The sequence below is a fragment of the Melanotaenia boesemani genome, chromosome 17 (genome assembly GCF_017639745.1).
Source record: "Melanotaenia boesemani isolate fMelBoe1 chromosome 17, fMelBoe1.pri, whole genome shotgun sequence".
Taxonomy (NCBI): domain Eukaryota; kingdom Metazoa; phylum Chordata; class Actinopteri; order Atheriniformes; family Melanotaeniidae; genus Melanotaenia; species Melanotaenia boesemani.
In genome coordinates, this window is record NC_055698.1 from 14,390,849 (window position 1) to 14,406,912 (window position 16,064).

The 16,064-nt window shown below is 39.6% G+C and overlaps 1 protein-coding gene across 1 annotated transcript in view; it reads right to left on the minus strand.

Annotated features, from left to right (window-relative positions):
- rapgef5a (Rap guanine nucleotide exchange factor (GEF) 5a) overlaps window positions 1-16,064 on the minus strand; it is a 52,021-nt gene that overhangs the window by 24,038 nt on the left and 11,919 nt on the right. Inside the window, exons 4-8 of the mRNA XM_042011920.1 lie at window positions 15,508-15,629; window positions 12,843-13,020; window positions 1,024-1,105; window positions 822-870; window positions 606-679 (exon numbers count right to left, since the gene is read on the minus strand). Of these exons, the coding sequence (XP_041867854.1) occupies window positions 606-679; window positions 822-870; window positions 1,024-1,105; window positions 12,843-13,020; window positions 15,508-15,629 (505 nt within the window). The remainder of the gene's footprint in view (window positions 1-605; window positions 680-821; window positions 871-1,023; window positions 1,106-12,842; window positions 13,021-15,507; window positions 15,630-16,064) is intronic.

Sequence of the window (16,064 nt, forward strand, 5' to 3'; positions counted from 1 at the left end):
TTCTATGTTCATCCATGTGTGTACCTCCACATACAGAAAACTTGCACTCAGTGACCTTTAACAGAGAGAAAGAGCCAGTCATCTTTGGATGTTGCAGCTTGCAAACAATCTGTATTTAAACTGATCTGGTCATAATGTAGTTGGCCAGTGGTGGTTTTATTTAGCCTGATCTCCTTCTGGCCTTTTGTTCATTTTATTCTGTGTACAACAGCAATAATAAAATATTGACTGGGTCAGACAGGGGTGCCCAAGTCCAGCCCTCATGATATATCCTGCAACTTTTAGATGCATCCTTCCTCACACACCTGATTCAAATGGCTGAATTCCCTCATCCACATGTCACTCAGCTTTGCAGAGGAATGGTAATGAAGGTGTGTTGGAGAACTGGAAACAACTGGATTTGGGCACCTCTGCTTTAAGGGATTATTTTCTCAGTGCTGAAGTGTTCAGTGTTAATAAATTTTTTTTTTTTTTATTATTATTAACTGAACTGACTGTACATCTTTTTGTAAAACAAGTATGAGTTGCATTGGCATAAAGATGTTAAGATGGAAAATCCTATCATGAGGGTCTTCCTTTTTTTTGTTTTGTTTTATGTGTATTACCGGGCTGCTCTCCTCGCTGGGCGTGCAAGACCCCTGGTCCCCCGTCTCTGTTGTCTCAGAGTCCTGCTCTGACACTGCAACCAAATATTAATAAATAGATGAATAACTTGTTACAACCTTAAACAAGATGTTTTTGTTGCATCCTCTCACAGTGGCAAGCTCCCAAAAAGTCTAAAAAAAAATGCACAAGGAAACTCCAACTGCATGTTTACTCACAAGCTTTGCGAGTCTTTCGCGCTAAAGCAGCTGCCAACTCACTTTGCACCTGTTGGGAAAAGAAAAAACATAAACTTGGTATAAAAAACACAACACTAAAAAGGATTTAATAAAACTCACTACTTTTTCAACTTTACTTTTGATTTATAAAATCACATCATGCTTTTTGTTCTCTTTGTCAGATTCACATGCACACACTGACCGTAGAAGTGAGCCTCTCGAGAGCTTTCATCTGAAGAAACTCACTGCACATGTCCCTGTTGCCTTCAGAGTCTTCCTCTGACCTTGGAGAAAGAAACATAGCTTTATTTGCAACTGCAAAGTGTTCAATATTCTAAACATCCCACAGCCATAAAAGTTCCTTGCAGTCGTAGTCCTCTCTACATTGCCCCCTGGCATCATAAGATGAGCACTACAGTCTACAACACACGGATTTCCACTGGATATTCAAACACATGGATGGTTAAATGCAGAAAATGATCATTTTATTAAAACCTGCATTAAACCACCTAAGTAGTAAAAAAAATACCTTAAGTTCTTATTTGTTTAATTCCATTAACTGTTTACATGAAAAAAAAAACTTTCTACAAATGAATCTCATCAAACACACACAGCCTAAACATATAACAGGTTAATGTAAGAATAATATACAGTCTGGAAAGTTGTATCTGCTCCATCTGTCTTTGTAGTTTTGATCTCTTTTCATCGAGCGTCTCTCTGCAACCCCTTTTCCGTCTCTCTTCATGTGGTTTCATGTAAAATAGCTCCCAGGCACACCCTTCCATTGATGTGACTGAAGCACAGTGTGTGTGTGGCAGTGAGGTAGCTACAAGAGCATGTGCTCAGGATGTGTATGGATTTTTTTTTTTTTTTTTTTTTTTAGCCACATGTGCATCTGTGAATATATTTTGTGCCTGGCTCCATTTGTATGTGTGCTGTATAAACAGGAGTTTATTATGGGGAAAACTGTATTATTCCCACAGCAAAAATACAAGGCTTCAACAGTAACAGACGGCATTCGGATGCCCCTTATCCAATATGATCTCTTCTAAAACTACAGTTTGGATCACTTTCCAAGGCACTGCCTCACCCTGATACAGAGCATGCACATGCACACAGTCTCTCCCTTAAAGCATGCGTGCACAAACACCCTTAAACCCATTTGCATACAATTTGGATTTTATCCAAAGATCCTAGTAGCACTTGTAATAGTTGTAGAGGAAAGACGATGAAGTCCTGTGTGACTGTGTGTGTACTGTAATCTGATAAGGGGATGATAGATGTAGAAGCTAGGGAGATAGTGATAACACAATAGCCCTCAGCCTGACACATCAGCTATCAGCTCTGGAACAGAGAAAGACAAAAGGCAGGTGGACCATCGGATGCCTGGAAGGAGTGTTAAAATACCATAAGTTTAGTGTCAGCCTCATACTGTAGTAATAAATGCTGTTTTTTCACCTGCCTTTCAGTATCAAGTCCCACTGATGTGCCTCTATTTGACAAATCTGGTAGAGTCGTGGTTGTAGCCCAACAAATGTAAAAGTCCATTTGCAGATCATGAAAGAAAAAGTCTATTGTGAGACACCAGAATGAATTTACTCTCATCTGGGTCATTAACTTTTACTTCCAGCTAGAGAACAGTTGGTAATTTGGTGACTCACAATGAGTGTAAATGTACCAGAGCTGGAGGAGAGGCACAATAGGAGGTGTGTCACCAATCATTAAGCAGCATATAGCAGTATTGAGGATTAACATGATCTGTGCCTGCACCACCTTCCCACTCAGATCACATTAGCGTCCTCTTGCTGCAAAGAGTTGACTATCTTGATCCCTGATGCAGATTTGTACTCATTCAATCACACATGAACAGTTTTGCTTTGAATGTTTCCAGTCTAACGAAGAGCTAAAAAGGCTTGTGATAATGTGAAGAAAAAGGATGCATTCTCTGTAAAAACTGGTGACTGACTGGGTGCCCTTCCCTGCAGCTATAATGTTTCTGCAGTATTCTGCAGAGTCTGACTTTTTGCCCCTTCTCATTTAAAGTAGAAAGGGCAATGAATTGTCTAGGACCGGAGCACTATGCAAAGCAAGCAAGTACATTTCCTCTTCCCAAGCAAAGGTGTCATATTTTAGCTCCTGGCAATTTTGTTTCCCTGCACAATGCATAGAACAGTATTTCAAAGAAAAGAAAACTGACAACTTGTTCTTATAGACTGACACAAACTCCTCCTACAGCAAACAATATCATCTTAGAATATCAAATATATCAGAATAGTGGGCTGCTCATACAGCATAACACACAAGAAATGACATGAAAAGCATTTTTTTAATAAATTTTAATTCAGACAAAGAACAATGTTTGTTTAAATCTTGTTCTGAGTTCAGTTACACTGAAGAATTTTACTATAATCAATAATGTCTGTGACTCTTTCTCATATAACCAGATGAAAGGAAATTGCATTAATGCACTTTACTGCATCTAATAAAGTTTTTTTTTTTTTTTTTTTTTTTTTTTTCAACTTTATTGAGACTTATTGAAACATACAAAACAATTCACGAATACACGGATCAAAAGTGTAAAAACAGTGGGATTCATGTACATACATACAACAAAATGACAGAGGATAAGGACATACAGCTATAAGAGAGGAATACAGTTGTGGGGAGATATGCAAATGCAAGTGAGTACTATATAAAAAACAGGTTACAGCAATAGGAGTAAAGAAAAATGATAAACTTATTTATGTGACAGTAAGGGGAGAGCAGACATGAGCCTGTTATTCTTTTGATTATTTTTAACTAGTTGTAAGGAGGTGAGCAAAGAGTTAATTTCTATATTAAAAGGTAAAGAAAGAGGGGGTTACTTTTTCCATTTTTGTTTATGAAGGAAAAATTTAGCTTGTAAAATAAAAAAGTTCACTAAAAATTCTAAAGAGTTGTTCATATGGCTTTCATAGTACATCAGGAAATCTTTTACAGTAAGACAGTAGGCGGAGCCAAACAAATGACTGTTTAGATCATCAATAAATGTTTTTGTCTTCACACAATCAAAGAAGAGATGTAACAGCGTTTCAACCTCGTCATCGCAAAAGGAACATACAGGATTAATGTCTTTATATTTACATACAATGGCATTCACAGGATATATATTATGAAGAATTTTAAAGTGCACCTCTTTTACCTTATTTGAAATGCAGTATTTACTAGGTAAGAGCCACGCTTTCTGCCACTTAATGTTTTGGATTAAGGAGTTCCAATAGAATTTTCCTCTTGGTGTAATTCTCTTTTTAATTTGAAAGATCTGACGGATATGCTTATTGTTGCATTTTCTGTCCATCACATTAATCCCATTTAAAAGTAGATTGTGATGTATGATAACGTTTGAGCCAAAAGAGAGATGGCTTTTAATTAGATGAGTTAGTCCCGCAGGGATAGCTTTGGTAATTGAGTTGAATTCTTTAAGTGGGACTGGGATACCGTGATGTGCCAAGAATTTTTCATACGAAAGCATTGCGCCAGATCCATCAAACAAAGACAAAATGTTACAAATACCACTATTAAACCATCTAGAGAAAAAAAGGGATTTATTTTTGACGGTGATATCCATGTTGTTCCATAGGAGGGTTTTATGGGGAGAGAAGTTGTGGGTAAAGCATAGTTTCCAAGCAAGAAGACATTGTTGATGAAATTTAGATAATGCGATTGGTAATTTGGTAGGGGTATAGTTACATTTTAAAACAAAGGATAAACCACCAATCTGATTGAATATATGGTTGGGGATAAAGAACCAAATAGATTTAGAATTAGCGAGGCATGACCTGATCCAACCAACTCTGAATGAATTAATAGTATCGGAGAAATTTAAGAAATCCAAGCCTCCTTGAGCTTTACAATCAGAAAGAACCTCCTTTTTAAGTTTGTAGGGTTTATTTTTCCATATGAAATCTAGAAAGATTTTGTTAATATTATTTATCGTTCTGTCATTGATAAACACTGAGAGGGCGGGGTATACAAAATGAGAGAGACCATCTGCCTTGGATAAGAGGGTCCTACCGAACATACTCAAGTCCCTTTGTAACCACGAATTCATAATGAATTTTGTTTTGGCCAACTTTGATGTATAATTTAACTGTTGTCTTTCTGTCATATTTTTGGTGATGTGAATTCCTAGATATTTAATTGAATTTTTAACTGGGATGTCGTTTATGAAGCTATCATCGCATTTATGTAAAGGTAAAATTTCACATTTTGAAATGTTGAGCCGGAGACCTGAAGCTCGGGAGAACTCTTCGACCAGATCAAGGGCCCCATGCATTTGTTCTTTGTCATGCAGAAACAAGATGGTGTCATCTGCCAGTTGTGCGATTTTAATTTCTCTGTCAAAGATCTTCACCCCCTTTAATACATGATCCTGGATTACATTAACAGCGAGTAGCTCTGTGACTAACAAAAATAAGAAGGGGGAGACTGGGCAGCCCTGCCTAATTCCACGCTTAATTTCAAATCTATCTGTTGTATGTTGGTTAATTATTATAGAGCTATTTATGTCTTTATAAAGCATTTCAAACACATTAATAAAAGAGCTGCCGAAATTAAATAATTGTAGGGTTTGCAAAAGAAATGGGTGTTCAATGGTGTCAAAAGCCTTGTAGAAGTCTAAAAAAAGAACAAGAGCTTCAGAATGAACTGCATCAGAATAGTCAAGCAAATCAAGGACCAGTCTAACATTGTTTGAAATATGGCGGTTTTTCATAAAGCCAGATTGTGTCTCTGAAATAATGTCACTAAGGCCAGATTTTAGTCTATTGGCATAGACTAAGGCAAGTATTTTATAGTCAATTGTTAATAATGATATTGGGCGCCAATTGTCAATATATTGTGGGTCTTTGTCCGATTTTGGGATAAGAGTAATAATTCCTTGTTTCATTGTGCTAGTCATCTCCTTCTGCATCAAACACTCATTATACATGGCGAGCAGGGGGTTCTGAATGTAGTCCCAAAAGTGTACATAAAATTCTGCTGACAACCCGTCAATACCGGGGGCTTTGCCTTTTTTCATGGAGTGAAGGGCTTTTTTAACTTCATCAGCTGTTATTTTAGCATCACAGATCTCTTTATATGAATTTTTAATAGCAGAGATAGAATTTTTAATTTTTTCTGTGAATGAGTTGCAACAACTAGGTTCAAATTTGGAGGTATAAAGATCCTTGTAAAAGGTTGTCACAAACTTGGAGATTGAAACTGGGTTATTAGATTTGGTGCCATTTATATTAAGAGAAGTCAAGGCTTTCCTTTGGCCGTTTCTTTTTTCCAAAGCAAAAAAGTAAGACGAGTTTTTCTCTCCCTCCTCCAGCCACTTGGCCCTAGATCTTATAAAAGCCCCTTTAGCCAGGTTTAAATACATTTCATCCAGTTGTAGACCAATGTTTTTTATTTCCAAATTTCCTTCCTCAGAAGTATCTTCTGTAAGCAGCTCATTTAATCTTTTAAGTAGTTTTTCCTCCACATAATTTTTTGAGGCTTTAATGGCTTTGCATCTTTTGATAGCAAAATATCTTATTTTATACTTGAAAAACTCCCATCTCTGTTTACATCCCTGGTTTAAGTCAGAAAAAGTTTCCCCTATTAGTTCTTTAATGCTATTGTTGAATTGCTCATCCTTTAACAAATTATTATTCATCTTCCAATAGCCCCTTAGACGCGGAGTATCAGTTTGGCCACTCAGATTAATTGTTATTGATTTATGATCAGACAAAGGAGCAAATAAATGTGAAATGTCTTTAACTAAGTTAAGAGCTGAATGGGAGATTAAAAAGAGATCAATTCTTGATTTAAGTGTTGAGTTTTTGTTGGACCAGGTAAAGTCAACCAAGTCGGGATTAAAAAAGCGCCAGGCATCAACTAAGGAGAGATCAGAACATAAGGAGATAATCAAATTATTCGTCAGGGAATTTTGACTCAATTTAGGTGGGAAACGATCGATTTTGGAATCACTGCATTCATTAAGGTCACCCCCCAAGACAGTATAACAATCAACATATTTATCAAGTAAAGGTTTTATAGTTTTCACCAGTTGGGCAAATAGAATTTTGTTAGATGCATGCGAGTTATACCCATATACATTGCATACAATAAAAGTACTGTTTTCTTGTTTTATGACAATTATAACCCATCTTCCTTCAGAAGATTTAATTGTTTCTAATATATCCCCTTTAAATCTATGTAGTAGTATTGCCACCCCTGCTGAATTATTGCTCCCATGACTATGATATATAGAGTACCCCCATTGTGATCTCCAAAATTTAACATCTAACTCAGTTGAGTGGGTCTCTTGTAAAAATATAATGTCTGCCTCACTTCTTTTACAAAATAAAAACAAAGCTTTCCTTTTCACAGAATCACGTATTCCTCTCACATTTAAAGACAGAATAGACAAAGACTTAAACAGATAATCCATAACCACTACAAAAAGGTTCAACCAGAACTTAACAAACTTACAGACCTTACCTACCTAGGAGGGGTGGTTTGAACCTTACATTTTGTAACAAGGTGCGAAGGTGCTCGAATTCAAAAGAAGAACTGATCTGAGAAACGTTTCAGGTCTTGACAAAGATAAAACTTCACGAGATATTACCTTAATAACATAGCAGATGAGGGAGAGATAGATCCCCCAAGCGGTGCAGTCTTCCAGATGGGGCAGACTTATTTAGTCTTTAAAAGTAGCCAGTGTCAGAGAACAATAAGTCGTGTCATTTATAGGAAACAAAAAGGTAAAGCTGAGAGCAAGCATAATATGGCTCTGCAGCAAGGAAGCTGTTGTGCAGCTTTACTCATTTAACACTTGAGAAGTCATACTTCTTTCCATCGATGAGGGCAAATGAATTTTTGAAGGATGCTTTCTTACCCTCTTCGCGTGCTTTTTTAATTAGTGGCCAGAGTTTCTCCCTTGCAGCTCTGTCTTCTGGAGGCAGAGGCTCTGTGATGGTCATTTTGTTGGTCTGGAGAAACCTGGATTTTCTGGCAGCCTGCCAAACTGTATCTCGAATTCGCCGCATTGCGAAGAGAATGATGATGGATCTGGTCTTCCCCTCTTGTTTAGGACCCAGCCGGTGAACAACGTCGATTCCTGCATGTAGCTCCTCATGAATGTCAGGTGCTAGCTTCTGTAATACGTCTACGACTCGTTTCCTCGCGTTTTCTCCCTCGGATTCTTTCAGGCCGTGTAGTTTCAAAAACCATTTCCAGCTGTATCGTCGGGATTCAAGCAGAGCTGCTTTGAGGTGGTTGTTTTCCCCTTTCAAAGATTGGATCTCGCCATGCAATTGCTGCAGCTCTTTCTTGTTTTCACTCACATCAATGACTAGCTGTTTCACCGTGACGGAGAGGCTCTCGATTTCTTTGGAAGTTGCTTGGGTAATTTTTTCAATCGTGGAAATTTTTTGGAACGTTACATCGTGTTTGGCAGAGAGTTCCCGAATGGCTGTCAGGATGTCCACGGTACCTTCATTAGCATGCACGTCGGACTCTTCATGTCTAGTTTTCTTGCTAGCGGGTTTAACTGGAGTGTCAGGTTCGGTACTCAACATTGCTTTGCTATCTAGAGATGGACTGGAGTCAAACCACATTCTGCCGTCTTCTTCACCCGAGTCAACAGGCGAATGAGCAGCACTAGAAGTGGTGCTAGCCGTTGGATTGTGGCTATCACGTTGCATTTTTTCCGTTAGCTTTTCCCTCTCTTTTCTCTTCAGTTTTCTCCCCATATGCTTGACTTGTCTTTACTTGAGTGCACCAAACACCGTGTTTTGTGGGAATTATGTTTCAAATATAGGTCGTATTACCACATCCCTTGAGAAACCGTCAGCAGGTCGGGCTCACATGTCTTGCCACGGTGACGCCATCTTGGCCCCCCCCCATCTAATAAAGTTGCTATAAATAAACAGAGACTTAATGACAAAAATCAGCTTGACAGGACCTAAAACATAAATGAACAAATGCAGGACATCTTTTAACATTTAAACACTAATGCCTTTTTTCTTCTATTACAGTTTCTCTAAAATGCTTTTTATATGCAAGTTTTTGTTCTTATCATAATATAAAGCAACCTGGAAAAGGGAGAATAAGATTTTTATAGCAGTCAAATACATTAAAGCTGTGCAGAATTTAGATGAAGATGGAACGCTTCATAAAAAATATATATAAACTTGTGTTTGGTAAATTATTTTTCTGCTTTAATAGTACCAGTTGGTGTTGTATTATGCATCATTGGAAAGCCTGGTCAGTCACACAGAGCCACGAAATTGGAAGTGGAATCACCTGACGTAAGTCCAGACCTAAACTCAATTCAACATTTGAGGGATGAGCTTGGACGTGCTGTATGTGCCAGAGTGACCAATACAACCACACTGGTTGACCTTTTAAACTCCTGTTTAAGGAATGGGAGTAAATCCCACATAAAAACTATGGCCAGGCTGGTGACCACAATGAGGAGGAGGTGCCAAACTATCGTAGCTGAATATTGCAAACAGCAATGGCCCTCTGGAAAAAATAATGTATTTTTTCAATTTATTTTAATCATACGGATCTTCCAGACATTACTAAGGTCCCTGTCAGTAAAAGCTAAGTAAAGTGTAAAATAATGTTTTCATTATTACTGTGAAGGAGTGCAATCATCCAATCCACCAAGCAACTAAAAACCAGAATGAATACCAACAAGAGAATATTGCAGGAGGCACCCCCCACACAATCCACACAAGCTTGAGCTTTACAAGTTATACTGTGTTCTAAAAGTAATTAATCAGGCTTTACAGCAATGTTAATACCAACTGGTATAATTAAAGAGGAAAAATAATCAACCAAATAGATGAATATATTAATCAGTTCATCAAGTTTCTAAAGCCAGTGATAGAGTCATTTTGGATATTTTCCACACAGCTTCAAATGTTCACCTTCCCACAGAAAGATAAATCGGGAGGGCGGGTGTGAGACAGACACCTGCAGAGAAATGGTGCGATAGTCAAAGAGAGACACAGAGAGCAGGAGAGTCAAAGCGAAAGAGTGGGTGCTGCATGCAAATTCACTTTTATGGCTACCATAAAAATATGAAGCCGCTCTACAGTTCAAGTGCATTTTCAAGCACAAATATCAACGCATGTACAGCACTTAAAGGCAATTTTACATTTCTATGTATCAGTGAAAAAAGGGGTAAATAAATGCAGCACTGATTGCCTTGTAAATTAAGGTTCAGTTCACTGCTGTCAGAGCAGAACAAGTTAATAAGATCAGCTGGCAATGTGAAAGCACTGGAGTGGAATAATTCTGAGTGCACATGTCAAACATTAAAATATATACAAAAGCACTGATGAAAAAGGCAGAAGGATGTACATTATGTTACATAAGATCTACATTAGTAAATATAACATTCAAATTCCCATCACTGTCGGTTTCTCTCCCTTGCGTCTGTAAATGCACCCTTTGAAGTTGACACGCAGTAGAATATGTCATTGTGAGGCTCTGTTCCTTCAGTCTCCATATACACTCCGTTTTTCATTCCCCCAACCCTCCTCACACACTCACACAGAGATCTCACTCTTTCTATACCTCTAAGTGACAGATTGAGTTCAGTAGCAGCCTCAGCAGGAACCCCTCACACAGGAGCAGTAAGGCAGGGAACTCTGGCTGACACCCCTCAGCATGCATGTACAAGTTTGCCTTGCAGACAATCTCATGTATGTGAGGGATCACACTATGTCTCACTTATTGAATATGAGTGTATTTCTATAGATATGGAAACGTGTATGCCTGAAAATAAGCCCGCACACGTTTCCAAACAGACCGTGGATATAAAACACTGAACAGATATTAGGTTTCTCACTAGGACTTTAGGAGGATCTACTGTAATGTGCATTTTTTTTATTTTGCAAGTATAGAACAGACATTTGCATAAGTGTAACACTCACACCAAATCATGTACAGCTACAAATGATCATACAGACAGAGGAGCTGTCTTGAATTTCAAAGTGGAAGCTTGCCACTTCAGCTTTATTTACAGGAATGATTAGATTCCAGTTCAGGTCAATAGAGACCATCTAGTGCTTCACAACTGAGTCACACTCACAACCACCTACCATCAATAAGCATTAATACTTATTAACATTAATGGATAACAAATATATAACAATGGAAACAACTTGTCTTTAAGAAATATAACCACAACTACTCACAGCTATGTACATGTTCATCTGGTACAGCTGGTTCAGCTGGTAAGGCAGCAGGTCCAGACAAGGTGTGCCCGAGATTACTCAAGGCCTGTGCTGCTGAGCTGGGGGATCCCCTCCAGCGGGTCTTCAACATGAGCATCAGTCTGGGGAAAGTTCCAACCCTGTGGAAGACATCCTGTCTCGTCCCAGTCCCCAAGAAGCCACACGCGAGTCAACCAGAAGACTTCAGGCCGGTGGCTCTAACATCACATGTGATGAAGACCCTGGAACGGCTGATGCTCCACCACCTCAGACCCCAGGTTCAACACGCCCAGGACCCCCTGCAGTTTGCCTACCAGGCAAAGGTGGGGGTGGATGACGCCATCCTGTACCTCCTTCACCGGGCACACACTCACTTGGACAGTGGCAGCGGCGCTGTGAGGGTCATGTTCTTCGACTTCTCCAGCGCCTTCAACACCATCCAGCCCACTCTTCTGAGAGACAAGCTGCATAACATGGGAGCGGACTCACATCTGGTCTCCTGGATTGTGGACTACCTCTCAGAGAGACCACAGTACGTTAGGCTGGGTGGCTGCACATCTGACACTGTGGTCAGCAGCACCGGAGCACCACAGGGCACTGTGCTCTCCCCTGTCCTGTTCACAATCTACACATCAGACTTCCAGTATGAGTCTGAGCTCTGCCACATGCAGAAGTACTCAGACGACACTGCCATAGTTGGATGTATTAAGGATGGACAGGAGGAGGAGTACAGGAGTTTGGTGGAAGACTTTGTTGGCTGGTGCAGGGCGAACCACCTGAAGCTGAACACTTCCAAAACCAAGGAGCTGGTGGTGGACTTCAGGAGGAACAGATCAGACCTGAGGCCCGTCTCCATAGAGGGTGTGGAGGTGGAGTCGGTCAGTTCATATAAGTACCTGGGACTGCAGCTTGATGACAGACTGGACTGGTCAGAGACCATCAACGCCATCCACAAGAAAGGACAGAGCCGTCTGTACTTTCTAAGGAGGCTGAGGTCCTTCAACATCTGCAAGAAACTGCTGCTGATGTTCTACCAGACTGTGGTGGCCAGTGTCCTTTTCTATGCTGTGGTGTGTTGGGGAGGCAGCATAAAGAAAAGGGACGCAGCACGGCTGGATAGAGTGATCCGAAGGGCAGGATCTGTGGTGGGCACAGAGCTGGACTCTTTGGTCTCAGTGGCAGAAAAAAGGACCTTGGACAAGATCCTGACCATCCTGGACTCCTCCTCTCACCCTCTGCATAGAACTCTGAGCAGGCAGAGGAGTGTGTTCAGCCCCAGACTACTGTCCCTGACCTGCTCCACCAACAGACTCAAAAACTCTTTCGTACCCCGGGCCATCCGGCTGTACAACATCTCGCTGAGGGCGCAGGGGTCACAACCACAACCATAGTCTGAATAGTTTTTATGGACATGTGCCTTTTTCTCATTTGGAAGCACATTTGCTCTTATCCCATTCTGTTAACACTGTCTCAGCAGTTTTTGCACATCCTGCACTTTTTCACTTATGCACCTTGTTTGGCTACCACCGTCAACATATGTACATACTTGATCACCTGTACAGTATATATGTACATAGACCATAATAATGGTCTTCTTTATCTACCGTTGCCTCTATTTAATTTTAAATTAGTCTAGGTATGCTTAAGTACTAACCCCTAATGTCAAGTACTAACCTTTAATGTATGTATATGCTACTGGATGCTTGAATTTCCCTCGGGATCAATAAAGTATCTATCTATCTATCTATCTATCTATCTATCTATCTATCTATCTACTACTTACGGGCTGTTGGCCCCACCACCAGAGCGAAACTGGACATATGGGGCAAGTTGTAGGAGGAGCTTAACAGCTTCTGGCCAATCCCCTTCATTGGAGCGAAATTCGCAGGAGGCAGAGTTACACTCCTCAAAGCTGAACTGGTAGTAAGAGTTGGAGTCAGAAAACACCACCCGCTGGTCCACTAGACGGGGGGGAAAAAGATATTAAAAAAAATTTCACTGGTTTGTTGTAGATGCTTTGACGCAGAGAGAGATAACATGTTTTGTACAGTTATAATTTCAAATTAATTAAGTTTATCAAGAGGTGTTTGCCTTGTTCACATTCACAAGTATTAAGATCAACAAGCTGGAGTCCTGTTGGCAGTACAGGTATAAGCACCAGCTGGGTTTCCATTCAGTGGCAGAGCAAATCTGATGTTTAAAAAAAAAAATAAAGAAAAAAAGAATGTGAATAAGACATTAAAACTATGTTAAAGTAAATAATTGAGGTTACAGATTGTGGCCAGTATAGGACTCATTGCTATTGGTTTGAGTTTAATGGAGGTAGTAGTTGAAACCCATGAAACTGTCCATAATTACTGCAGCTATTGAGGCCATAGAGGTTAGGCACTGCATTATGGAGCAGCATCCAACTTGAAGGGTATGAAGTTTCCGAACCCTTAGAGATCTGTGATTGCACCAGCATGATCAGATGTTTTCAAACTGCTTTAACAAACAAACTAGGTCACCTAAAATGCTGCCATTAGCTTCACTGAAAGCGCAGATTTGAAACTCATCATTGAATGTGACTACAAAAGTATTTATCCTGGTGTTAACGTGGGGTGTGGGTGTTGCATTTCTTTCGATATTTCCATCATTTTTGGTCATTTTACAAACGGGAAAAAGTGGTGGAATCAGTGGATCCTGATCTATGTGACGAATATGCCAGAAGGGTCTAAAAGGATCGAGGTGAGGCGGCAAAATCGCCTAACCAGAAGTTAACCGCTGGAGTTTTTTTACTATAAGGAAGAAAGTGTTTGGGAAGAGAAAAATGCAGAAGAAGACGGAGTAGAGGATAATATGAGGTGTTTAATGAATGTCCGTCAAGACTTTGAGTTGTCTCATGGAGAGGAAGACGCAGAGGTTGAACCTGTTTCATCATCATCATCAGGTGCTGAGGATGATGAGGTGACGAGAGGTGAGACAAACTTACCATGAATATTTACAACTTTTGTTCTGTGTATTGCTTCGCTGTAAACACTGTTTACAACTAGTTTTATTTGTATATTCTGAACTATATTTAGCTTTCTATAGCTTACTAAGGATCAGGGATGAAATAATAAATACAGAGATGTTAAATGTTCAGCCTTTTGTTTCCTCCTTTATCTGAACATAGATGAGTGAAACATCGTGCTCATTTTAAACAGATGATGCACTGATTTTCCTGCTGTTGATTTTGGCTTATTTTCTATATATGTTCATTTCTACATGTTTCCTTTGCCTGTTGTAAAATTTGTCATTAAATTTCCCTTTGACCTACATCAAGGTACGTATTTTTTCTATTTATTGATTACATTTGGCCTCAATCTTGTACAATATATTAGAAAAAGATCAGCAGTTTTAAGTTACTGACGTAAGCATAGTAGAAACTTTTGGTAATGTAGTTTCTCTCCCTGCGCTCTGCTCAAACTTCGTTGTCTGTCTCTCGGGTGAAAATGCACCTCGGGCCTTAGAAACCCGGAGCACTTCCATTGTGTCAGTGAATTTGCAGCGTTTTCACCAGTCGGCCACCATAGTATTAAATAAACACCCAAAAATGATTATTTACTAAGTGTCATTTTTTTCATTGTAAAACAAAGACATTTCATTTTTACCAGCCCTGACTCTCAGACAGCGATGTGGTAGACGATTAATTAGAAATATGCTAGAAAAATGTCAAATAAGACTGATTTTTTTCTGGCAACATTCAATCTACCTCCACATTTTACAGCCATTTAAACAACTACTTCTTTCTCTTAGATACTTAATTGGGTTATACATTTTTTTGTAATATGTGAATTGAAATCTAGGTAGATTTGAGTCAGATAATTGGAAAATTCTAATAAATAATGCAGAAGCAGAAATAAACTTCCTAAAAGCTCAAGATTCATTTTAGAGAACAGCAGAAACCTGACGTCAACAGTAAAACCTCACCAGACCAACGAGCTACACCTGAGTTGAACTCTTCATCCATTATATAAACATCTACTTCCTTTTAAAACTGTCTTTACAAAGATAAATAATGTATGAACAGTGTTTCTGTGCTATCTCGTGCTGCAGCAGTCATATGCAGGCCCTGTCAGCTCACTGACGTTAGATAAACAGGATCTCAGTTGGTTCAGTGTGTAGTGAATTGCTGTTAACATGGTTACAGATAAATAATGAAGGAGGACGTTTTAAGCAGAATAATGAGATTAGTAGGAGGTGGAGCTCTGATAAACAGCGCCCTGATTCCCAGTTTCGGTGTGACGGATCTAAGCTGAAATCAGGTTCATGTGCTGAGCAGCTGATTGAGGCAGTAAATGAACCTCTCTGTTCTAATGGATGAGTCCACCGTTTGTGTCTTTAGAGATGTGTAGATAGGTGCTGATGTCGCTTTAAGGCGACTATAAATTTGGAAGTAGTGGTGTGTTAGTGTGTGTTTTTTTTACCAGACAGCAGGACTCCCAGCTCCAGCAGCACCTGCCAGACGCGCACAGCAGCAGTCCGACAGCGCACGTACACACATTGCTCACACAGCCACTGCACCAGCTCCACTCCCACATAGCTTCGTCTGTTAAAAATACGGACAATTTCAGCACACAAGTATGACCACGCAATGCCATGATCCACATGCACATTCTCTGGCATAAAGCTTGTCTTTCTTTTTTTCTTTTCTAGATCAATACCTATTGATTATTCATTAGTTCTCTGTAAGCCTTTTCCTCCAAACACCAAATGCTTTCCGTCTGCCTTCCCCCTAAGATAAACTCCTTGTGTGTGCGTGCGTGTGTGTGTGTGCGTGTGGTATGCACTGGTGTAGGTTTGTGCACAATGAAACTATATATTTGTCTTAGGATGCTTTTTTTCATGTATCTGAATGCGCTGTACGAACAGATGTCTGCATTAAAGTGCATGTATCCCCGGATCACTCTATGCTCCACTATACACAATCTACATCCCCCCTGTGTTGAACTTGGTACATAAACAACCTGACTTTCCAATTAAA